Below are 26,381 nucleotides of genomic sequence, written 5' to 3' on the forward strand. Positions count from 1 at the left end.
CTAAGACACAGTCATTTACGTTTCTCTTATTAATTTTGTATAAATTTGCCCTCTTAACAATTAATAGTTCAAACTTTTAACTAATAAACAACTGTTCCGTGCGCTTACGTACATATAAAATCTCTGCACGAGATGTTCTGTAATAGATTCATGTGAATTATTAAGATCTTGGCATTAATAGCATTGAGATATGTATATACTTTGTTCTGGAAACGAGCATCATTGAAATTTTTGAATATAGATATTACATTTGATACTTTCTTCCCCACAGCTGTCACCCCAGCTCCCACCAAATATGGAAAGCTACATAACCATCAAACTGGACGACTATTAATTCTGATCTTAACAATTTTAAAGTATTTTAGTTAATTTTATCATCAGCAATTGTAACATTTTACCACGGCCCATAGAGCCGCCTTGTATTTATATTGTAATTTCTGCCTTACAATTATTGATTTTAAATAGAAACATGTCTTTTTAATTTTAACATTAATTGAGTTTACTTGTACGGCAACATATAGTGTACTCACACCATACATATGGGCTTGCTTGTTTCTGATGATGGCTCCATAGAGCCGAAAACGTTCAAATAAATATATTATGTAACAAAATATTGTATAACCAATATATTTGTTAAATAAGGATAAGCATAGACGGCACATGTAATAAATTGTCATTTATAGTGAGTTAAAAGTTTTTAAATCCCTCTCTCCTTGACAACCAACACATAAGCAACAATAAACATTCATTCATTCATAACTTCTTCACAAACAACACTTTACAAAGAAAAGGTCTACATTTTAAAATTAAATTCAGATATCAGTAATGGATAAAATATTGTATTACACGAGAATAAACAGATTTTATGTGCTTGTGGAAATTATTACCCTTGGACCTTGGGCACTAAACTTTCCACTCGCTGATAAAATCTAATTTTAGTGTCTTATATTATAAATTATTATTACTTTCCTATTGTTGAGAGGACTATTATTTTAAAATAACAACAGAAACCAATTTTAAAGGAATTACTATAAAGGATTGAAACTCTGTTTTTTTAGATCTATTTTTAAACATTTGTATTTAATGGAATTTCATAATTTGTATTTATTTTAATGTTTTAAAATATGGAAAATATATCGATAACTATTACAGTATGTTCTGAACTCTAAAATATGGAAAGATATGGAAAATAAAAATAGCATTTTCAACTCTGCACATTGTGATACACAAAGATAATGCAACATATTTATCAGCTTCATAAATAGATATGTATATACTTAGAAATTAGTTCCCTGCTCTTTCCCTTTGTAGTCCAACTGGAACTAATTACTCTATATTGAGTGCGTGAAGTAATTTTGTTTTGATTTTATAAATCATATTTCACTATAAAGCTTTCTTTCATTTCCAGCTAACAGATCGCAGTTATGTTTTTAATTTACTCGAGTAATTCAACACCTTCCTTATTTACAATAGTCGTTAAATTTTATGATTCAAAGCATATTATGCGAAGTAGTCTCATCTTTTACTAATATTCCTAATTTAAATGCAGTCATTTATCTTATAGTATAATTTCGCATGTCATGAAAGAAGATAAATGTTCGTATAGGGTGTAAGCATTGAGTTGTAGGAGATAAGATAAGAGAGAAATTTGAAATTTTCTGCATATTTTATGGACAGACTATATATACAAGAAGGACCAAGGTGCAGTTAGAAACCAAAGTTTGGAAAGTTAACGAAAACAAATGGCCAATTCCCGATGCTCCACAGAAAACTGCTCTTGCACCATTCAGACTGATAACTGTCATGACTGTCTCACAAAGCATTTACATCAGCTTAACATCATTCTTTACCAAATTGCGTTCTTTGCAGCAATTAAGTCACCATGGACTAGGAAAATTTACGCAGCTAAATTGCAGTGCTTAAGAAAGTAACATCATTTCCAATGGAAAACAAGACTGTTAATGGCTTCATTGTTACAAGCTTCTCATTAAAAGCAACTGTATTTATTAGATTTGATTTCATTTATTTGATCTTGCGGGTGGGGGGGGGGAAGTGTCCAGATACCCCTCTTGAATACATGTACATTTTCTTCAATTTGACATTTTATAATATATACACCGTGTTCCGCTTAGAGGGATCGAGAAATAAATGGTGACCATTTAAAATCAGATGAAGATATTGTTTTGATTTACATCTGACAAGATGCAGAAACTGTCCAAGTTTATGCACCAATGATTTAAAAAGAGTTGCATGTTCATGCGCATGTGTACCAGAGACCTGCAAGAGAGCGATGCTTAACGATATCTGAGATCGGTTTTACCGAATGCACTTCGTGTGTAATCGCTCGAGCTCGGGTTTGGCCTGCGCTCGCTCGAGCTCGCCCGGGGGATCGCTCCCCTGTCGGAACGAGCGCTCGCTTCAACCACTGTACGTGAAGCAGTATGCTACAGTACTACGTAGTTCAGCATTGGTAAAAATCGAATGCATTCATTTGATTATCAAAACCATTCGAAATAATAGAAATATTCACAATATCACTTGATTATTCATTGATTTTGCTTACCACCACAACAAGCCGTATGAAGTTACACAAAATATGTACTCGCATAACAGAATATGTTCCATTCTAAGATAATGATAAGAGCTTCGAGTTCAGAATCATATGACGCAAAAATAGAATGATAAGCTTCGAATGTTCTGTGTGGTTGTAGCGTACTGACTCTTCTAACAGCCCCAGTATCTGACCCTGATCTTTATTAAATTAAACACCTGACCTACATGGTGATAAGAAAAAAGAGCGCTGCTCTCAGGCTATAGGCCTACGTATAGAATGACTAATCAACATACTGCAATGTTATTGAACAATTCATTCATGCATTCGAATGATTTAATCCTACAATGGAATAATCATAGAAATCACTGGATTGTTTTCAACAATTATATATTTTAGTGGAAATTTAATTAATTACACATTTTTCTTTGTTTAGATTGAAACAGCCTGAAATGATTTTCTGTATAAATATATTTCATTCCTACTGAGTTTAACATTTAACTTCAAAAACAAACTGAGACACAAATTTAATCGTGATAATATTGTAAATGCAAATGAAATGTTTGGTTATATTACTATAAAATGTATATAAAACCGAGAAATTACATTTAATTCGTGGTAACTAAAAATGTCTATCGAAGTATGAAATGCAAATAATAAATTAGTAGCTATATATTTTGTTTCATCTCAAACGTAATATGAACTTTACTCATTAACTTGGGAATATTTTTATTTTAGTAGGTTATTTTACGACGCTTTATCAACAGCTTAGGTTATTTAGCGTCTGAATGAAATGAAGGTGATAATGCCGGTGAAATGAGTCTGGGGTCCAGCACCGAAAGTTATCCAGCATTTGCTCGTATTGGGTTGAGGGAAAACCCCGGAAAAAGCGTTAACCAGGTAACTTGCCCCGACCGGGATTCGAACCCGGGCCACCTGGTTTCACGCTGACCGTTACTCCACAGGTGTGGACAATCCTATGTACTTTAAGGTATTCTTATCGCTTACTTCTCCGAATTTAGCCCAAGCAGAGCTAGTAGGTAACTGCTTTCCCTTTTCTTCCACTACTCTGACTCTGCTGATTTAACTTTATTTTCGGCATATACTTTTGACATCGTGTCTTGTAATCTTTTACCATCAACAGAGACGGTGTCCGAGCCTCTGCTTGAGATCGACGTCGATACTATTGAATCATCTTCAACATTCGTTTTGATGAAACGTACTGATTAGACAAGCCTACAATTCACCTACTGCTTACGCCTTACTGCTACCGGAAGAGCACTCATGAACACCGAGCGCTCGTCGTCAGACCCGATCGCTCGGTGTGTTGCCTTACTTCGTGATTTATCGGAACTATTCGTATATGATCGCTATTCATTCAGTCAGTGCCTTCCTGGACTGATAACGATATCCCGCGCTCGCTCTCTTGCAGGTCTCTGATGTGTACTAATGTTCATCGTGGAAACAAGCCTGGTGCCATTCAATAGAACATTCTGTCATTGGACCATTCTCCTTCATCGAGGTAACAATCAAAGGGAATGTGTATCTGGATATGTGCAGAACTTTTGTTGTTGACTAACTCCCCAGGATTGGTTTTTCAGCAACAAGGAGAACCCTTGCCTGGCCATCTAGGTCACCCGACCTCTTTCTTGGGCTTTATGACGAATGTTGTGTACCAGCGTGGTACAGTTGAGACTTTGGAAAAACTGAGACAACATATTATAAATGCAGCTGCGCTAATCACTCCACAAATGTTATGGAACACTTGGCGGAAGGTTGAGTACCTTTTGGATGTCTTCAGGGTAGCTCGAGGCACACACATCGAGTTGCACTGACCATTCTCCGAAACTCAGAGAGTTTTTACATCAAGTTGTATAAAAAGTTATGTTATAAAACCATTATTTATACTTCAAATTAGGACTTATTTCTCGATCCCTCTAAGTGGGACGCAGTGTATATCTATACTGTTCTTTCTCGAATACCCTGTGCACTTTTTTCTGAAATATACAAGTAAAAAATAGTGTTCTCGGCTTATTTGAAATGAAGTTGACAACATTGCTCAATTCCTAAGGTAGTGCATGCCATTATCTTCCCGTGCAGGTATTTCAATTCTTAATATTGTTAAATGGTGTTTGGATTAGCAGTGCATGTGTCAGAATCAAATTCAAGTGATGAGTGTATAGTTTGTGCGTCTTATATTTGCAATGGATTCGTGATGCATGGGCATGCATATTATTCCCTCGTGTTGAAAAGAGCTTCAAAAAGTGTAGCATCTCTAATCAGCTGGACGGAACAGAGTGCCAGTGCTTCAGAATTGAGAGTGAAGATATTTCAGTTGCACAGGTGATGAAAATGATTGTGGTGACAAAAACAGCGCAGAATGAGAAAGTTAATAGTAATAACAGGTATTTATTATAACAAAGCACGTATTGTACAATATAAAAGTAATTAATTTACTGACATATGCTATTGATATTGCAGGATATCGCGTAAACGACCTCTTAAACAAGATAACTGAGGTAACTGACATGTAGGCCTAATTTGTCGCGAATACATTTGTTGAAAGTTTTATTTTTGTACTCCCCCCCCCCCCACTTTCAAAAGTGGGGTGTGTGGCTTATTCGAGGACGCAGTATATTCGAGAAAATACAGTATATGTAGTTTCTGTAGGTTGTTTATTGTTGGTTTATATTTTCAGATGACAGATTATTGACTCTTTTGGCTCTATTTACCAGTATTCCTTTTCCATCAGATGAAGAAGCTCAAGCACAACCTCTTCAGGTAATTTAAGGCAAATAAAAACTGTTACCGGTATTACTAAGAATGTTATTTTATTTATGTGATGATTGCATAGATTCTAGTAGTGTATTTCAATTTTACTTTCCACGTTATGGACTATTATATTTTCCCTGCAAGTTATCTTGGTAGATGGAATAGAGACATGTAAGGAGAAGAGATCAATCTTAGTGGTAGTGGCTGCATCCCTCATTTGAGTCATATAAAATAGATTTGCTTTGTTTGGTCGAAGAGTTAGTTGTGCCTACTATTGCCTTATATGAACACACACAAACAATGTCTTATCAATACGAGAGTCATTAAGGTTGTTCATAATAAGAAAAGAAATGTTCATTATTGAGAAGACAAACAACGTAGAAACATGGAAAGAATATGAAGTTACATAATAGTATAACTTGTTTCACTTTCGTCATGTTTTTTTTATCTGGTATCCAGAAAGTAGTGGTTTGGTCTTCTTAACAGTTTTATTTTTCCAGTTTTGTTTATATAGATAGATTTGCAGTACAGTACACAAAATGATGAATGCCTTATTGTTGTATTAATAGGAATCTGCCTCACGAAGTTCTAGTATGTCTATGGTAAATAAATTGTTGGATTTACCAACTGACAAAAATAAAGTGAAGCTCACTCCAACAACTCCACAACCTCCATCACAAGATACTGAACTGGTTCAGTTTACTGAACTGGAAGTGAACTTTCAAATGGGAGGTATGTATCAGATTTCAGATTATTATCATTATTAGTAAAATTGTATGCATTTTGTTATTTCTTTTTCCTACCAACTTTCGAATGAGTTATTTTCTTTTCTGTGAAACTTGCACTTTTTTTGTACTAATGGTGAGCACTTGACTTGCACATACAAAAATCGGATAATTATTGCTTCCAGAATTTAAACTTGTATAATTACATGCACGCACATTCGCATGTGCGCACTCATACAAACACACACTCGTTCTGCCAAATGGTTTTCTGCCTTCCTTTTAGTCTCCGTATTTGATCCATATATTTTAATGTTGTCTATCATCTGATATCTTGTTCACCCGAACTCTTCTTCTCCTATATAATATAATATGAATATTTAGTTTGTTTGTTCAGTGTAAATAACTTATCAGTATTTTAAAAAAACATCAACAAAAATTTATAAATATAAATAATTCATTGAAGTTGAAAGATAAAATAATGCTAACATTTTCGCCTATTTGGCATCTTCAGGCACATATTCAAATAATATCATGTGATACATTAATTTACAGTGAATAGAATAACTGTTGAATGTATACATTAATTAATCTTAAAACAAAAATATTAAAATCATGTATACAAATTAAATAATAAACTATAGTTGAGTTAATTATTGTTTTAACATTCAATTGATGTGATAGTTAAAACAAATTAATCCTCATATCTATAAATTTATGACAATAATTGAAACAACTCTAGAACACAAAAGTTAAATTGTAGACGTTAAAACAAGTTCAAATTATATAAAATATTACCTTGTATTAAAAATTTATTATTTCTGAAAGTATCTTATTAATGTATACCTTTGTCCATATATGTTTTTACTAATTAATGGTTTATGTGGTTACGTCAAGCATTATTGTTACAATTATAAATGTATTAAAATTATAAAATCTTATGGTTCATGTTGATTCCAATATTAAACTTCATATTTAAGTAGACGTCAAAATGATTTCAAATGGTTGAAACGTAGAATGTAGGTATAACTTTCGAAACAGGAAGTTGAGCCGTTCATGATGTATTTCGTTCTGTAATACACGTGTATCATAAGTAACTAATATAAAATATTGAAAAACATGGTCAATATTATTGAATAATTTGCTATGAAAATACTCACGTTTAGATTCAAATTACTGAAGTTGTATGTAGAACTATAGGTTGCACAGACCTTACGTTTTCGACATTGAGTTGTGTATCCAGGAATCATTTAGAATATAATAAGTCTTTCTGTAATGAAATATGTAGTGTATTACAAGTGGGAATATTATTCAATAATCTATGAAGGTTGTGTTAATATACTTACGGAACTCTGCAGATGATGTGATAACGAAGTTCACTGTTAGGATATATTGATATATATTCCTAAAGTAATTCTGGAAATCAAAGAAATGCATAGAATGTAGTGACATTTCCTCTTGATGACTTTTTTTTTCCCTTAGATCCTTATACTGACCAATGTTAGGACAATTTACTACTACTGCTGCTGTGCTGCTGCAACTACAACAAAATAACAATAATTTTATTGATAATGATAATGATAAGAAAGTAATGTGAAATTTTGTTTTGTTATTAGTCCATATTATATCTCTAATTCATTGTCTAGTAAAATTGCATGTTTTGGGTCTTGTTACAATTGTTTAAGATAATTTTCTTTGTGTCTAGCTGACTGCTTAAAACAACAAATTTCCGTTATAGATTTCAAGATAAGTATCAGCCAGGCAAGCGAAAATGAAAAATTACTTGACTTTAATCTTCTACGCTTGGAAGTTGAAATGGTGCAGAAGACTTTTGATATGACAGTGATGTTGCGCATTGGTGGTATTTCTCTCATCCACTACGACCCGGTTGCTTCAGTTTGCTTGCTAGACACACCGATGGCAGCTGGAGATTCGAAATATTTGTTTACAGTTCTCTATGTGGATGTAAGTAGTTTTATCTTACGTATGAACATACTTAAATTTTACTTGTTTTTAGGTAAAAATGTTGTTTTATTTTTAATTTCATATACATTGACAATTTGTCATTGTTTTATTTGACCTTGTTGTTTCTCAGTAGCTGTCACATTCAGGAAGTAGGATTATGTCACATATCAAGAAGCACAGTATTTGCAATTGGACTATAGGACAAGGTGAAAATCAAGAAATAAATTATGTTAATCAGATTTTTGCTCTACTATCGGAAATAGGGGTACATTGAACACCTGAAACATCCTGAATAGAACCAAGAAAGAGACATCATGAAACAATTTAATTTTATTCTCCATTTATTGGTTATTGGGCAGACATATTATTTGGTTCGTGTTTATGTACAGAAATATATTCCCTTCTCTGGGTCCAGAAAGGAATACAGTGAAATAAATTCAGCTTCTTCATTCGTTTTGGAATAATTTAATCATTTATTTATGGACTACCACTTCGAGATTTTAGACTGTAAAGGTGATTGAGTTATGAAGAGGTTAGGTTATTTTACTACGCTTTCTCAACAGCTTAAGTTATTTAGCGTCTGAATGAGATGAAGGTGATAATGACGGTGAAATGAGTCCGGGATCCAGCACCGAAAGTTACCCAGCATTTGCTCATATTGGGTTGAGGGAAAACCCCAGAAAAAACCCCAACCAATAACTTGCCCCGACCGGGAATCGAACCTGGGCCACCTGGTTTTGTGACCAGACATGCTAGCGTTACTCCACAGGTGCGGACAGTTATGAAGATGATTTTGCAACCATGTGTTGAAATTTAAGTTACATAATTAAAATTTCATCACAAACTTTTATGTCTGCAGTATGTAACTTGTTTCACCATATTCACTATTCGTTCTTTTTTTGCTGTGCATGACATCAAGTATTGAACCATAACTGTTTCACTTTGATACTAGGTTGCAGTATTGTTCATGATTAATTATATCGAACATCTATTTTGCGTAAAAATTCTAGATAGAAATGATATTGAATAATTTCAAGGAAAAATTGTTCCTGGGCCGGGTATCGATCCCGGGACCCTTCGCTTAGCGCGCGAACGCTCTACCGACTGAGCTACCCCAGGAACTATACACGACACCGTCACAATTTTTCCTTTTTTATACCCACACAACTCGCATGAGCTGACAAGACGCCAGAACTCAACTGTGAGTGCACACAAATACTGTGTGACTTTAAATTGTGGCTTTCTGTTAAAGTACCTCCAGTACACTTGTTAGGAAGTATATATACACATATATACACAATTGTGCTGGTCACTTAGGGAGAATTATAATATCAAATATTACTACTACACTGAAAGAAATATATTTGTAGACTTGTAGATTGAAAAAATCAAATAAAATTTATTTCGTAAATTTTGTTACACGATAATGGCATGTATAAACAGAGGACTTGAAATACTTAATAGCATTAATATTACACTAATAAGTAAGAAATTGGAGTAATAAATTATAGACTGAAGTTTTAAGATTCTGTATATGTCTTATTAATTCTAAGAGTCGACGGTTGTAGCTTTTTAGATAGTATGTGTGCTTCCCAACCAAGCAGTCCGAGGTTCGATTCATTCCTGGCGTGGAAAATTGAATTTTATCTTCTGTCCATGGTACGGATGTTTATCAGTTGTCTTTGTGGTTGTCCTGTAATGTCTCAGCTTTGCCTCTGCATCATGTTGATGCCATGATCAGGAATGCCTTGTGACATGTTTAATGTACGATAGAATGAACCTCCCTTTGGTGTGTAAGTCAGATAAAAGGAGAGGTTAAGCAGAGTAAGAAAAAAAGAAATTCTAAGGATTAACTGCTGATTACATTGTATTAGACATTAGATTTAAAGTTATCATCGCAGCTTGAAATATATTCATGGGTAAATTAATAATACATTTTACCCTTAATCTTAGGTAAACAAACAATCTCCAGAGTTTCACACGAAGCACGGATCTGTATTGAAATTGGTGGACGTGAAATTTACAACACTCGACGTCCTCCTGCATCAAGAGTCACTCCTAACACTTCTAGCAGTGTCGAACAACTTCCAGAGTCGATTGGAAGAGATTCAAGGAAAACCAGAAACTGGAGATCGTATTGTTGTACAGCCATCCCCTACTACACTACCTACCAGGATGCCTCTTAGTGTTATCCCAGAAGAGGAATCTGTAACAGTTGATGAAACCAAAGTTGGTAAGTTATATTTCATTTGCTTAAGGTTACAGAAAATTGGAATTGTATTGTTGTTATAGTCATGTCGCTCTTATTTCCGGCAGTCAATTATGTTGCAGGTCAGCTACATTTAAATGTCTGTGACTTGTCATTCGCTGCTGATGACGTTATACACTTCCTAAGACTGTATAAATAATGGGTATAATCGTGCACCATATTGGTTCTTTCATTGTCGTTCACAGCAAGGAGATGAAAACTATCTCTGCAGCACCGTTAAACATGTTGTAGCTCCTATGGGAGTCAATCAATCGCGCTGTAATTTTTAGGATTCATAGATAAATGTCTAAGGAAAGCATAGCAAAAAATTCGGAGTCAAAATCTTTTGTGAGGGAAAAAAACATACTAACTTCGAAGTAACCCATTCAAAATAGACATTGACACCCTGAAAAGTTGATAAGCGACGAACTTTTTTATTTTTCACGTTAGGTGGGGGAGGTCAAAGCGAGAGAAATGTTTAGAAAGAATGGAATTTACTTTTAAAAGTGGCTGCTACTCAAAATATTTATTGGTTTTTTTTTTGTTTAGTGAACTGTCCGAAGACAGATCTGAATCTCATAAGTGATACAACAAGGCACCATTTATGAGACAACTAGACCAGGAGATAATGAGGTAGGGTGGCCAGTTCCTTTCCCTCTCCATTGCATACATCGCCGACTAGCTACATATTACATTTGTCAAACTTCAGATGCATACAAACATTGTTCTTCCTCTGACACATATCGTCAAGTGAGGTGTACTACCTGATAATAGAGTTTGTGAGTTATGGCGAGTTAAACAAGAGCGATTTTGCTTTGCAGAGAACTGATGTCTCGATTTTTGTCTGTTAAAGGATAAAGGATGGATGGTTGCTTATTATAGAAATTCTCACACTGCTTTCAGTGTTTACAAAATTGTGGGCCGAGAGAGTCAGGATTCTATTGGATATTTCCAGTGAAAATGAGTTTGTTTTATCGGAATGGATTATACTTTTCATGTACCTTTAACACACAGAAAATTTGTAATATTCGTTATTTTTGCTTCTATTAATATCTTGTCAGAATTTTCACGTTATTTGAGAAATACAAGGTTCCATTTCAATCTTTCTTTCCTTAGGCATTTGTCTGTGAATCCTAAAAATTATAATGCGATTGATTGACTATCATAGGAACCACAACATGATTATGTTTAATGGTGTGGCAAATAGCATTGTCTACTAACCGCAACCAGCAACAAAAGAAGTAAAATGGCGAACGATTATACATATCTAGTCTTTATAGACCCTACACTTTCTAGAACATAAGCAAAGAGGAGGAGCCACACTGAAATAACAGCGACGCATCTATAGTACTTGTAGTTTGGTTGTGTGAGGATACGAACATTCAAGAATTTGAAAAGAATAAAAATTATTTGAAGAAAATTCAAATGTTAAAGATTCAAGTAAATGGGTTCTACTTTCTTAAAAAATAATACAAAATGTTGTACACTCAGTTCCAAAGAAGAGAAGGAAGAAGTCCATACAGGAAATAGATTTGAAGATTGCAGCCTACCTAGAACATTTCAAGGTTGAAATAGGGAACAGAAAATCAAAGATTGCAGTCGTCCTTGTGCAAGGCGCTGTTGCAGGTGTTATAGTCAAGAAGACAAACACTGTAATCACAGCTAAGCTGAAAGACTTCGTGATTCATGATCCTAATCCTGAAACAATTCATCCAAATGTGAGTACTGTGAACAGTTTGGAAAATACATTACGGTACATTTAAATTCTTCTGTTTTCATTGATGTTAATGTTGCTAAATATTATTATATATTTGCAGATAATATCAATTATGGGTCAAGAAGCTATGTCAGCGCAAATAGTTATGTACAATGAAGAAGAGCAAGATGATAGTATCGTGGAAAAGGTGGATATGTCTGTACAAGCCAGTATGGCATGCTTGCGGATTGTCTTTCTTAACTGGTTTGTCAGCAACTTGCTTGTAAGTAACCTGAATAGTATACTATAGGAATATTACAGTTTTGTTACATTAACTTTATTTAGAGCCAGTCCCTTGTTGCTATAGTACCATGACTTGAAATTTACGTGGTTTCCTCAGTCTTTCTTGGATGTTAGTGTGCTAGTCCCGCAGTTAGCCAGAAGAATAAAACATAATAATTAGTAAACATTTTTTGTCCTTTTTGGTTAGAATTGTTGAGTCTTAACACTCCCAGCTCGTTCAAATTGAAATAAAGCAATCTGACATTTTTTAAACTGCGACTCACAAAGTCAGGATGAATGGTCCTACATTGAACTTTGTAATTGTCTTAAGACGAATGCAATTGGTTGATACAGCGAAATTATATTGCGTATAATATATCCTCTATGTATATCCTCGGAAATACATGGGAGATCAGGTGTATGGCCAGAGAACGTTAACAACAAAAATATATTTTTGAATGAGTTCAGCAATTTGTGTTTTCTTCTGTGTTGTAGTTAAAACATGTGGCTCGAGGTTAAGTTTTGATGAGGAAAGAGGAAACTTTTGTCATATCGTCACATTGGATATGTTTCCCTTTATTTGCATTAGTCCTATGTTTTCTGAAATAGTGGCTTTGTGCCATGCCAGCACACTGTCAAGAAGTCCTGATATTTGTGACTTAAGATTTATGTTACCGGTAATTAGTTTGAAACAAATGATACAATTCTTGTAGAAAATGAGACAAATGAGGAGGTTGAGATGAAGGATAAATTGCATTTGTTAATGACGGCAATGATGAAGAAGATGATGATGATGAAGAAGTAATAGTGACTATAAGGGCAAGAATAATGAGAATGATGAGGTGGTATAGTAATAATAATAATAATAATAATAATAATAGTATTATTATTATTATTATTATTATTATTATTATTATTATTATTATTATTATTATTATTATTATTATTATTGGGTGGCCGGGTAGCTCAATTGGTAGAGCAGCTGGCATGGACTGGAAGGTCCAGGGTTCGATCCCAGGTGGTAAAGGATTTCTTCTCATTGCCAAACTTTCAGAACGGCCCCAAGATTCACTCAGCCTCCTAAAAAATTGAGTACCGGGTCTTTCCCGGGGGTAAAAGGCGGTCAGAGCGTGGTGCCGACCACACCACCTCATTCTTGTGCCGAAGTTATGGAAAGCATGGGGCTCTACCTCCATGCCCCCCAAGTGCCTTTATGGCATGTTACGGGGATACCTTTATTATTATTATTATTATTATTATTATTATTATTATCATCATCATCATCATCATCATTATTATTATTTGTTTTTTTTGTCCAGAAATTCCTGAACTCATTCCAACAAGCACAAAAGGCAATAGTGGACGCAGCAGCTGGTGCTGCTGAAGCTGCAAAACAGAATATGCAAGAAGCATATGAAAAGGCAGCAAAGCTATCTTTGGACATAAAATTACAGGTATTGTTTATGCTAATATGAGTTGCATTGAGATTAATAGAAGTGTTATATGTTTATGATATAATATTAACATTCTTGTGTTCAGGCTCCAATCATAGTCATTCCAGTGAATTCCAAGAGCAATGATACATTAATTTTGGACTTTGGTAATCTCACTTTGTACAACAAGTTCAAGACTCTGAATGTTCGAAGTTTAAAAGGGCATCCTGCTGTAGTAGATGAATTAAATTTGGATCTACAGAATCTCAAACTATCCAGGTAATAGCTTAAAATTTCTCGTTATAAGCAAATAGATTTAGTGTAGTACGAGAATCAGTCCAATATTCGTGTTTTACTCTACAGTTTTATTACCTGCACAATGTATTGGTTACCTGCACAATGTATTGGTACAATCTATTCCATTAATGCCTTCACGTTTTGTAGTTGTGTATACAGCCACTACTTCATCCCTCCCACTGCTATGATAGTGAGTAATATTATACAGTGGACACACAGATAATTATTTCTACAAACAGTAGCTTGCTGTTGCACCTCTGAAATGTTGGCATACATCACAAACCAGTTCTAATTATGTAGCTGCTACTCTGACATGAACACTACTGGAAACCGGAATACACAATAGGGTTGAGTCAAGCCGCACGTGCATTGCAGGGGTGGGAGTAGGTAGATGTAGTTTCGTTGGTCAGTATGACTAAGGAACAAAATGGCAGTAATGGAATCCAGAGTACAACCTTTAGAACGAAATGTAATTTTTCTACGTATAATTATATATTTTAAATTGAATTATGTCATGTTGCTTTATTTCTTGAAAATTGCTTTACATCAGGTGTGTCAAACTCATTAATTTGTGTTGCTGTCTGTTTCTTGTGTAACTGTATCCCTTTTGGGCCGCACATGACTTGCTGACCTTGCCATTACTAAGTATAAAAATGTTTTTTAATTTCTGAATTGTGGCTTATTGCTTCATACTTTTGTTTTTCATGGATGTGGGATGGGTCGCAAAAGAAAACATGAAGAACCATCCATGAGGTGTCAGTTTGACGTACCTCCTTTACATAATATAATGTTTTATAGAATTCATCACATGTTTTATTGTAATTCACATATTTGTACAGTAGGTTATTATGTTTGAATTTAAGACATGTAATATGGTCACATATTGCCTTTTACAGAGCCAAACTGGATGATGAAGCAAAAGAAGTGGTTAATGAGAGTTTAATTCTGCAGCCAATTACTTTTGGTTTGTTAGTTCTGCGCAATCTTTCTGCAGGCTGGTATAAGGAAATTCCCGATCTAGACTTATCTGGAAGATTAGAAAGCATCAATGTAAGTTACCTAATTGCACAGAAGTTACAGAATATATTGAAAATCATCTTATGTTTTTCTTGTGAAGATTATAATTAATATACTTGTTACTTGTTTAATCTTTCCTCATCTGCCACTGACTGCACAATCGTCATCATTTATTGTTAATATTCATTTATGCATTGTTCTTTTATTAGTCTACTGCAATTATATAGTTACAGTTTCAATTGCACATGAAAGAGTTTTTGTTCGCTTTAACTGAAAGAAGTGGGAAAGTATTCCTGTGGTAAACAATGGAGTTTTACCACCTCCCAGACCATTGTATCAAATAATACGTGTTCTCCTATTAGCTGTATTGACTTATGTGCTAGAAATTAGTTCGCAATTCCTTATTGAGATATTGATTGTTGTTGGTAATTTAGACAGAAGTGAATATGTTAAAATAATGAACCGAGATTCGTGATATGTTCAGAATGACGATATGAGTTAACATAGATCCATTCTCACAAAATTAATGTTACTGTTTAAAGTAGGTAGACTTTTTTTAACCCGTGCTATTGAATTTCAAGCAGCTAGAACCTGTGTCACAGTCTAACATAACCTATACCACTTCACATATAATGCTGAGACTTGGTCTTTTGTAACCTTACAAAGATATTATATCTCCTGTACATGGTTAAGCATATAAACATTATACTGAACATAAACAATGAACATAAACACTTGCAACTGTAGAGATTGGAGTCTGTGCTGTAGCATGGTGGATTCTGCACAGGTAGCAACATTAAGACTACTGCCTAATACAATTTTCATAAAATTATCAAATGTTTATTTACCTCCACATCGTTTTTGTGTGGAAAAATCGGACTTCTCATCAACAAGGTATTATGGTAAATGCATTACTTTATGGAATTCAATGCCTGTCTTCACAGTAACCAAAACCAATTTCGTAATTTTTATATTAGCTGATTGTACCGAACGTACATGGAGAGTTTGTGTTCTGCAATAAGATGGTAACAGTGGCGATTTCTCTTAAGGAGCACTGGAGCAGTGCACCACTTCTTCAAATGACGCATGTTTTTAAATGTGTAGACTATGTGGGCGACATAATTCTTTATTATAATACTATGTAAATATAACGCTGCATGTGTACTGTTCTTGTTGACGCCTGGGACTTACGTTTACCGCTCGACACTTGCGGCACACTGTTCCATTCGAGCATGCGCAGTGGTACTGTTTCACTGGCAGGCTTTGGAGCATGGTAGGGAGGCAGTACAGTGTGCGTAAGAGGGGTTAGGAGCACTTTCAGATGTGTTCTCAAGCTCGTTCCATCATAAATGTTACAATGAATAGTGTGCAAAATCTTTTAAATGTGTAATTTTCTATAAGACCTTTACACAAAAAGATCAAAATAAAGATGATGGGTAGACCTACACATGAATTAAAATTATAAGTGACGAAGAACAGTAATAGAAAAGTGACAAGAAAATTCAACATTCGGATTTACGAAAAATGCAATATGCGGCTGCAATGTAAAAGACGCTGTATTTTGTTTTCCTTGCCTATTGTTCGACGGCGAACATTTATTGACAAAAATAAGTACGTTTTATGAATTTTATTTATTTTTCTGTTTGAATTTAGGACTGTCTGTAGTAACTAAATAATTTTGATTATCGTTGTGCAGGTATGGTTGATTTGAAGCACATGAATGAAAGAATTAAAAACAAGATTCTTCAGCTGCACACATCAACAACAATGTTAAATTAGCAGTGTTGGGTCAAACAAACATACGGACACAATTGGATTGTTGTACTTCACAATGATAAAGTTACCAAGAACAGATATGTGCGTGCGGTTTTGTGGAGCTTTTGAGTTGGCTTTAAGAGGTCACGAAGACGGAAACTCATCTTTAAACGCTAGTATTTTTCTTGGCCTCTTCAATTTCAGTTCTAAATCAGACGCACTCTTAAGGAACATTTGGAAGGAGGAACAGCATTTAAGAGCACATCAAACACTATACAGAACGAAGTCCTTCAAGCCATTTTGATGTATGCCATGATGAGATTTCAAAGAAAAAAAAGAAAGCTGCTGACTTTTTAGCAGTTAAGGTTGATGAGACGACACACGTATCGAATGCTTGTGAACTGTGTTATAAAACGCAATACAGCGAAAACAATATTATTTACGGTGTACCTAGCCTACATAGGAAACTGATTAACTGCAATTTCTTGACTAACAAAATTATGTAAATCTATACCTACGTAACATATGTTAATAGTTATGTAGTAGTTAGTACCTATAATAATAATAATAATAATAATAATAATAATAATAATAATAATAATAATATCATAATCATAATAAATATTTGTGCACCACCAGGATTATTTATCACCACACGCCACTGGATGGTAATCACGTTACATATCACAGCGGTGTAATACATTTCGCTTCAAGTGTTTGTTTACCTCAGAATTTTTCTTATTTGGAATTTAGAATAAATGTCACGATCTCCACTGGAATGCATTGGTATACAGTAATAATAATCTTCAGCTTTTGGAAAATATAAAGAAAAAGAACACAAGTATAGAAATAATAAAATTACTGACATTAGAAACTGTAGATATTTTATATCCAAAATCAGAGTGGTTACACATTTACACAGATGAATCTCTGCAACAAAATTATATTACTGGAGCAGGTATTTGTTAACTTTTCTGCCTTTACCCTACTGTAGGAGAATACTCTGCACACTACGCTGGTGAATTAGAAGCTATTAATACCAGTCTACAACAGTTAATTTACGAAATAAATTAATTTACCAAAGCACCCTCTTTTTTTTTTCCTTCCACAATTAGGCCCATCATTACTCCGGGTGCACTGCAGCCTTAGGCTTATTGTACTACCTATGTTTATGATTTAATACCGATTCATCAGCTCTGTTACCTTGATTAAGGTGTACAGTCCAGATATAGAACTCTGTTCAAAATCAAAGTACCCTTAGTTTGTGATTCAAAATCTGCATTTCAAGCTGTTGTTTCAATTAACATTAGAAGACAAGAGAGGAGGAGGAAGAATTGAAGCCTCCAGTTCCAAAACTGTCTACATCCATTCTTAACAATTTTCAGGAAACGCCAAAAACTGATAACTTTTTTCCTAATTGTTTGCAGTGTTCGTCATATTTGAAGCTTATTTATGGAAGGAAAGAGGGAATTTAGGCGCAACATTCATTAGAAAATTGCTAGAGACATTTAGGTAGATGACGAAACCGCCATTATCTCAATTTTTTTAAAATGGATTTAGACAGTTTTGGAATTGGATGCTTCAAAAAAAAAAAAAAATATATATATATATATATATACCAAAATTAAGTTTCTACAAAAACAGATGAAAATAGTTGCTTTGCAATGAATATCTTTGTATTGTGCATTCAACGGAAAGGAAAATGCAATCATTTTGACAAGAAAAGGAACCACAATCCAACAGAAACTGAGATTTCTTATTATTAAGTAAAATTTTGAAAAATTATAAATGGACAATATTAAATAATGATAATAATAATAATAATAATAATAATAATAATAATAATAATAATAATAATAAATAAACTTTGTTGCGAAATTTAAAAAAAATCAATCTTCACGCTAGTAACTGGGCATGACTGTTTGGTAGCACATCTCTTCTTACTTGGAATCCATACATCACCGAACTGTGTTCTTTGCAGAGAAGAAGATTCAACTATGAACTTGCCACACATACTCAACTGCAGACAAAATTGTTAATAATGTCACAGACTTTTACTGGCATGTTAGAAAACAAATGGAAGACGTTCAAAGTTTTGAGCATTTGATGAATGATCAATTAAATTAATTGTTTTCAGAGTTATTAATCTCGGTGCTTATTTAATGGACATATTTTAATTCTGAAATTATTTAAATTTGGAACATGTAAAATGTTTTATAGTAAAAATATTTTTGAGGCTGCAAATTTTGACACCCAACGTCTAGTTGGGAGAACAATACTTGAGAATGGAACAAGCATTACGTTGTATGTTAGGTTGGTGTTTTCAGTAACTCTAAATTTGGTCAATAAAGACCTCTCTGGACTCTGCTAGTCTGACAGTGCCAAATTCCAGTTCTGAGATTGAGATAACTGGAAGATGGAATCAGTCCCCCCTCCCTCAATTGAAGTTGATTAGCAGAATTTAATGTTTGTCAAGAACGAGAAATGATAGTAAATTATGTCTGGATTTAAATGAAGGCGGAAGAACCAGTAACTTATTTGGAAGATGTTTAGATTGTATTTTTTCTGTTGCTAATAAATTATAGAAAACACGAGGTTTGGAAGATTGAACCCATGTTCGTTTCAGGTGAAAAAGGGGCTGCGTGTATTGGAGAGAGATTTTTTTCCCCTGGACTCTTGTCCAAAGATATTATATTTCACTATCACTGATTGCATTAGCTCCTCCGATATGAACCAGGGGGAAGTAGACGAAGAGGAAGACCAAAGGTCAGATGGGAGGATGGCATCAGGGAGGATGCCAGAACTATTGGAGTTAAAAACTGGATGAGTGTTGCTAGAAATAGGGATGAATGGCGGACACTCCTATGGACAGCCAGGACCCATGATGGGTTGTCGAGCTAAGGATGATGATGATTGCATTAGCACTACATAATCACGCAATCATTAAATAACAGATTAAAAATGTAATTTATGTGTGTTTATTTATGCAGTTTTTTCCTCTCTCTCTTTTTCATTTCTTCCATTTTTGCTACATATGGTGCTTTTTCCTGGAAGAGTGCATTCTGTTTTAGGTAACCTTAAGCCAAGAAGACTATCGGAAGGTGATGCAAGTGTTACAAGAAAACTTTGCTGAAGGTGCAGCGCAGGAACCTACAACTCCAGAATCAGGGGAGCAGGAAGTGAACTTGGCTGAACAGAGGAAATCACTTGAGAGACCAAGTACTCTTGAAGGTAAGAATGTATTTTCATAGCAATAATTAAATATAATTTTTTCCCGCGGATATTTATCATACAAACATTAATGTGTCTAACTTTCTATCTTGACCTTCTTCTGGATTCTTTTCTTTATTAGCTTCACTTACGGTTATGAGATTTGGTACTTGGAACATAACTAGTCTTTATAAAACAGGAGGGGTAACATTAGTAGCAAAAGAACTCGTTAGATATACAGTAGAATAGACTTTGTGGGAGTACAAGAGGTTAGGTTAGATGGGAATGCCATATCACAAATAGGAGATTACTTGTTGTATTATGGGAAGGAAATAATCACCAATTAGGAACAGGATTCTTTGTTCATAAAAAAATAAAATCAGCAGTAAAAAAGATCGAATATATCAGTGACAGATTATCGTATTTAGTACTTAAGAGTAGATGGTGTGATATCGTAGTTATAAATGTTAATGCCCCTGAAGAAGAGAAAGATGACCATATAAAGGATAACTTCTATGACGAATTGGAACACACTTTTGATCAGCTATCTAGATATTTCATGAAAATGTTATTTTATTTTATTTTTAATTTTTTGGTAGGTTATTTTACGACGCTGTATCAACATCTTAGGTTATTTAGTGTCTGAATGAGATGGTGATAATGCCAGTGAAATGAGTCCGGGTCCAGCACCGAAAGCTGCCCAGTTAATTCTGACATGTACACTAGAAATGAAAGATTAACATAGCTACGAAGTTGTGAAACCCATAGAAGTAACTGAAATAACAATGCTAGGTATGGAAAGTTTTTCAGAAACCAAGAAATTATTTCTGAGGCTTCAAAAGTTCTTATCTTTAATATTAATCTGTATCTAAATCTAACACATCTTTCAATCGGTAAAAGTCTGTATGAAGTAACTGAGACAGGGAAATGAAAACTCCCTAACTCCAATAAACCAAATTTTACAGGAGAGAGAAAAAACTTATTATTTCTCTTACTAACTTGAAATATTATACATTTATCTATTAATATTGTGTAAAATTACATTCTTCATTAATTGAATACTTCAAAACTTAAATTTTTACATTATCTTACGCTACAATTTGAAATAAACACTGCTGGAGTTAATAAATATGAGCCATGTGAAGAAAAAAAGATAAGTATATCATAATTTCCTTATGAAACATTGGAATATACGAGAAAATGGAAGCTTATTATTAAGATTAACATTACTACATTTTTTTTAAATTTCAAATATATGAGACAGAAAATTGCAAATTACCATAAAGCACATCAAAATACACAAATAAAACCACAAACAATATTAAAATGTTAACACACTCTGTTTCATGTTACAGATTCTGTATTTTCTCTCACTCTCATGTTCTTCCTGTACATCTAGATTCTAGATTATTACTGTCTGCAAACAGAGTTTGGTAATTCATCCTACTTTCCTCAGAAATAAACTGCATTAAATTTTGTAAGTCCTTTTGTTTTCTTCTTTCAATGACAATGCTGAATTATACTTTAGTTGACTGGGGAATGATGCATCTGTATTGGGTATTTGGAAGTTAATCGACTTGATATTGTGCCTTAAATGTCTCACATGGATTTCATAGATTTTTGTGACATTCTGAATATCGTATTCTTTACTCAGCTGGTGGAGCGATAGTGTTGCCACCTACTGGGAAAATAAGTTTGGAATGCAAAAACTGTCTTATTCCATGGAATAAGTGGAGTTCTGACTTCCACGAGTTTTAAAACAGCTCCCAGAATGCAGATGAATGTCGATATTAGTGTATTCTTGCCTTCCACGCATGCGGGGCAAAGTAAAAAGAATCATCCAGCCCATAACTCAATTTTGTCAAAAATTGGAGTTAGTGGGTTTTTGATCTCCCTGTCTCAATTACAGTAATCTAATTGGAGTTACGCGTATTAAAACTGCACAGCATAACAATATTATGAGAATTTTTGTAATTTCGTAATTTATTTTGGAACTGTAAATGTCACTGTTGGAACATTTTCTGTTGATTGTCAATAGTGACAAAATAAAAGAAACATTGTGAATGTTCAGATTAGCCAATTGTGTGTCTGCTTTGTTATACATATTATGTTTCATGAAGAATAATATAATACCATTCTTCTCTTTCTAGGTGTCAGGTCTATAAGTTTGGATGCTAGTGTTGAGGAGAAGGAAAAAGGAGCAGATTCAGCTCCTGTGTATACTTCAATAAAATTCACATTCACTATGGAAAGTCTCATTATTGACCTTTTCACAGGAGGCTCGAAAGATGTAAGTCCACATAAATTGCTATTTATATATCATCTTTCCTATTCTATCTTCACTTTATCACTGATAATCATGATATGTTTCATGCTGCAGAACACTGATTTATGATGACTTCTGACCCGGTTTCAAATTTCACTGATGGTGGAGTCATATTTGTGTTGAGCAAAGCCAAGATTCGAGAGGATTTTTCTCGTGGTTCTCTTGTTCCTGTCCATCATTTCACTGCCACTCTTCATTTCAATATACAGTAGAACCTCAGATCAACATTTTTATGGGGATATGGAATAATTATTTAATCTTAACTGGGGGTTAATGCCAAATAGGTGTTTGCTACTTTTGTTTTAAAATGTTTGAATATTTTTGCAAAAATGGTATTTATTTATAAAAACTACAATAAGTAAATTATGGACATTACCATACAAAAAATGGAAAACATAAAGGAAAGCTCGGTGCCGATGAAGCTTTCTTCTCGCCATCTCGGATATCTTAGCATTTGAACTTTTTCCATTTTGCGAATTAAATTAACTTTTTCCATGAGAGAAAGCATTTTCCTTTTCACATGGGCATTGTTTTCTAGTGATATGTACAGTAATTGTGAAAAATTTAATCTCTTCCCTGTAGTAGCACTGACACCACACCCTTCAACGAGCACAACAAAGACAAGAAGCAATGGTCATGGGTGGCTGCTACTTCTATCATTGAATGTGATTGATTTTTGCAAAAGGCGGGAATTAGCAAACTGTGTCCTGTTCTGCTGTGTGTGTGTGTTTTTTATTCTGCTTGTGATTGATTTTTGCAAAGGGTGGGAATAGCAAACGAAAAGGAACGCAGTTTCATAAAGGTGTGGTGAAGGAGGGGGAATCATGTGATGGAGAGGCAGCAGTGTTTCCAAGTTATTGATTCGTCAAAAAATGTTGTATTTTACGGATTGAATCAAAATGCATTTATTTGTACATTAGTCGAGATTTAAAGAAAGAAAATTTAAAAACAATTTTTAATGTAAAATGCGGGTTTTGTAGCAAAAAGAATAAAGTTAAATCGAATATAAAAGTACATTAATCATATGTAATAATTATTGGGACCATGAAATTTCAATGTTAAATGTAGAAAAACGTTAACTGAAGGTCGTCTAAAATCGAGGTTCTACTGTACATTATCATTTTCGATAGCATTCACCAAAAATAGTGTGGTGTGATGTAGTGTCGTGACTAGTATATGAATGACATCAGTCTGAGTCGAACATGGACTCTTCAGAAGTATGAGGTGTGGCATTATCCTGCTGAGAATACGATATGAATCTTTCTGCACATGTTAATTCATCAGAAAAAGGGTTCCAAAATATCTCCTTTGTATCTTGCATTTGAAAGAATGGTCCAATAATTCTATAGGACTGATGTCATACCACACTCCTATTTTTCCCATTATAAAGTGGAATCTCATTCACAATTGACGGCTTTTCTGCTGGCCAATATCTGTTATTATGTGATACTATGTGGCCATTCAGATGAAACTAAGCCTCATTGGAAAATTCTGGAATTCTGTAGAGCTGTAATTTAATAATTTTCTTCATCTTGTACATGCTTTGGAAATTCCTGTTTCCTATGCCTCGTGTCTCGGGGACTTTTGAGGACTACATTCCAAAGCAGCACCTATTCAATCAAGTTCGTTCTCACTAAGCATGCAACTACTTTTGTGTCATTTTTCTGTCATTCAAAAAGCCTGTTTTGTTAAATTTTTAAACTAAATTTAATAAATTTAACATTGTATTTCTGCACAGAATCAGCCTTTCTGGAAATTTACGTCTAAATTTTTTCCTTGTTTTGCTACCTGACTTCTTAGCCTTTATGTACAGTAGTGGCAAAAAAAACCGGACCGATCCTTGTAGCTGATTTCAGAGCCTTGTTCACTCCAGAGCGTGATAGACTGGTAACTAAGACTTTTGTGGTTTGAATCCTGCCTGGGAAGGAAACTTTTTTTTGTTCTTCATTCAATACTTTTCGATTGCAGCGATATTTTACCAGCTTATTTTCTAATGGCTTTCGAAATGGGCTACGTCAGCAGTCGAAACTACAACAATTTCAATAGATTACTTGCTATCTTGTGAATGCGGGTGTGGCATGTGTAGTGGCTCATTTCAGGGACTTTGATTATTCTGTTGGTCCGGTTTTTTTTTTGCCACTACTGTACATATTGCACATGTATACTGGGCGACTCTGAAATGAGTATAGATTTTTTTTGGTGAATGTGAGGAGGTGCCCATACAAGTATTTTAATATAATGAACATTGGGTCTCAGATACATGTTTACAGTGCTAAATAATAAAAATGTAAATGCAAATCATTCAGACCAAGTTGTAACTTATTATGTTAATTTTTACAAAATTAGTCCAAAGCAATTTGTTATTTTAATGCCAACTATGGAAGACCGCAGGATGCCTAAATCTAAGGAGCAACTCCTCGAGCCATAACAGTGCATCAGAGCCCCAATGTTCATCATATCAAAATGTTCGTATGGACATTCCCTCACTTCCACCAAAAAATCTCCACTCATTCAGGGAACTCCTCTTGTTCCCTAGCATTTTCAACGTTTAGGATCATAACAGTGTATCAGAGATCCAACATTCATATTTTACATCCTCTCGCATCCACCAAAAAATCTGCACCCTGTATACATTTCCTCGGTGAATATTAGCTGAATATTGTTGCACAACAAGTGAAAGAAATAAATGACACTTCAGTTCAGTGAAATAGATTATGTGAGTTCTACTATCTTCTGATTCTTCCCTTTCGTCCTCCCCATTTTCCTTTCTGCTTTTCGAGTAACTTTTCAAATACTGTATTATATTTTATTAAAGGATTGACTGAAGATGAATGACTAAAGGAAATTATGCAAAATGTTTCTAATTTGGGACTACATTTCTAATAACATTTGTATTTTTATTCACAGCTTCATGGTGTATCTTCTCCACTGCACCTTCCAGAGAACGGACTTGGTCGATTTAGCTTACACATTCTGTCACTGAAAGGGAGAATTCTATCAGATAGTTCTATCATCACTTCTATTTTGTTAGTTGATTGTCTGCTGGATGATACTCGCTTCAATAGTGATTCCAAAATCAAACGTCTGATGGAAAGGAAATCTGAAGCACCAAGCAATGCTTCTCCTGCAGTTGAAGCTCCTTTCAGAAGCATGATTGATCTCACTTATCAGCAGAAAGGATCGGAAATGTTTGGTGAGTGAGTTCATCTCTTTTATTAAAAGCTAAAATTAATTTGAATATCAGAGTGTCACATTTACTTTGTTCTTATTCCATCATTTCTGCTTATATTATCATTCCATTATTACTGTAGAAGGTAGCAAGAAACAGATGTAATATACTCCCCTCAGAATCAGAATGAACTGTGGGGTCAAGTTCTCGATGCCTGGGAAGACCGCCCAGGATCAGACTATTTCCGCCAGCTCTTCAATTCCATGCCTCGTAGGGTCGGAGCAGTTGGAGATGTAGATGGGTAGTGGACGAGGTATTAAATTCACCACTTTTATTTGTTTATTTTTTTTAGTGATTATGATTACTTTTTTTATTTGGAAGACAAATTGGATCTTTCAATTGATTTTTATTTTTTTATTGTTCTCTGCGGGCCCACAAGAGATGGGAAATAATTATTCCACATACAAAAACAAACAAAATGAAACTTCGGTCGCAGGTGTCTTAAGAAAAATTCATGTAAAAAAATCTGCCGCCAATGTGACCTGAACCCATACTGTTCTGCACGATAGACAATATAACAGCCTGAGCTATTACAACGAGACAGAAACCCTCTACTCTGCGTGGCATGTCGATCTCCTCACAATTGATGGTCCGGGTCCAGTGTTTTTTTTTTAAGTTGGTTATTTAATGACGCTGTATCAACTACTAGGTTATTTAGCGTCGAGGAGATTGGTGATAGCGAGATGGTATTTGGCGAGATGAGGCCGAGAATTCGCCATAGATTACCTGGCATTCACCGGAGTCCAGTGTTATACTGACAGGAAACATTATAAATCCCCCTCTGTAGGTATGTTCTAGAGTTGGCCCAGATTTTGTTTCTGAGTCTGTATCTACTTCATTGACGACCAAATCCTGTTTTCCATCAGACTCATCCTGTG

The 26,381-nt window shown here is 34.4% G+C and overlaps 1 protein-coding gene and 1 non-coding gene across 4 annotated transcripts in view; one reads left to right on the plus strand and one right to left on the minus strand.

Moving 5' to 3' along the window:
* Positions 1 to 26,381, plus strand: part of Vps13 (vacuolar protein sorting 13C) — a 157,821-nt gene that overhangs the window by 45,341 nt on the left and 86,099 nt on the right. For all 3 annotated transcript variants that reach the window (XM_069818432.1, XM_069818433.1, XM_069818434.1), the window contains exons 15-26: positions 5,250 to 5,332; positions 5,893 to 6,055; positions 7,784 to 8,010; positions 9,964 to 10,243; positions 11,750 to 11,976; positions 12,076 to 12,237; positions 13,556 to 13,690; positions 13,776 to 13,948; positions 14,863 to 15,016; positions 19,810 to 19,969; positions 22,099 to 22,238; positions 25,182 to 25,467. In XM_069818432.1, the coding sequence (XP_069674533.1) occupies positions 5,250 to 5,332; positions 5,893 to 6,055; positions 7,784 to 8,010; positions 9,964 to 10,243; positions 11,750 to 11,976; positions 12,076 to 12,237; positions 13,556 to 13,690; positions 13,776 to 13,948; positions 14,863 to 15,016; positions 19,810 to 19,969; positions 22,099 to 22,238; positions 25,182 to 25,467 (2,190 nt within the window). The remainder of the gene's footprint in view (positions 1 to 5,249; positions 5,333 to 5,892; positions 6,056 to 7,783; positions 8,011 to 9,963; positions 10,244 to 11,749; positions 11,977 to 12,075; positions 12,238 to 13,555; positions 13,691 to 13,775; positions 13,949 to 14,862; positions 15,017 to 19,809; positions 19,970 to 22,098; positions 22,239 to 25,181; positions 25,468 to 26,381) is intronic.
* Positions 9,057 to 9,130, minus strand: TRNAS-GCU (transfer RNA serine (anticodon GCU)). The gene has a single exon. It is a non-coding gene; the product is annotated as a tRNA-Ser (tRNA).

The sequence above is a fragment of the Periplaneta americana genome, chromosome 2 (assembly GCF_040183065.1).
Source record: "Periplaneta americana isolate PAMFEO1 chromosome 2, P.americana_PAMFEO1_priV1, whole genome shotgun sequence".
NCBI lineage: Eukaryota > Metazoa > Arthropoda > Insecta > Blattodea > Blattidae > Periplaneta > Periplaneta americana.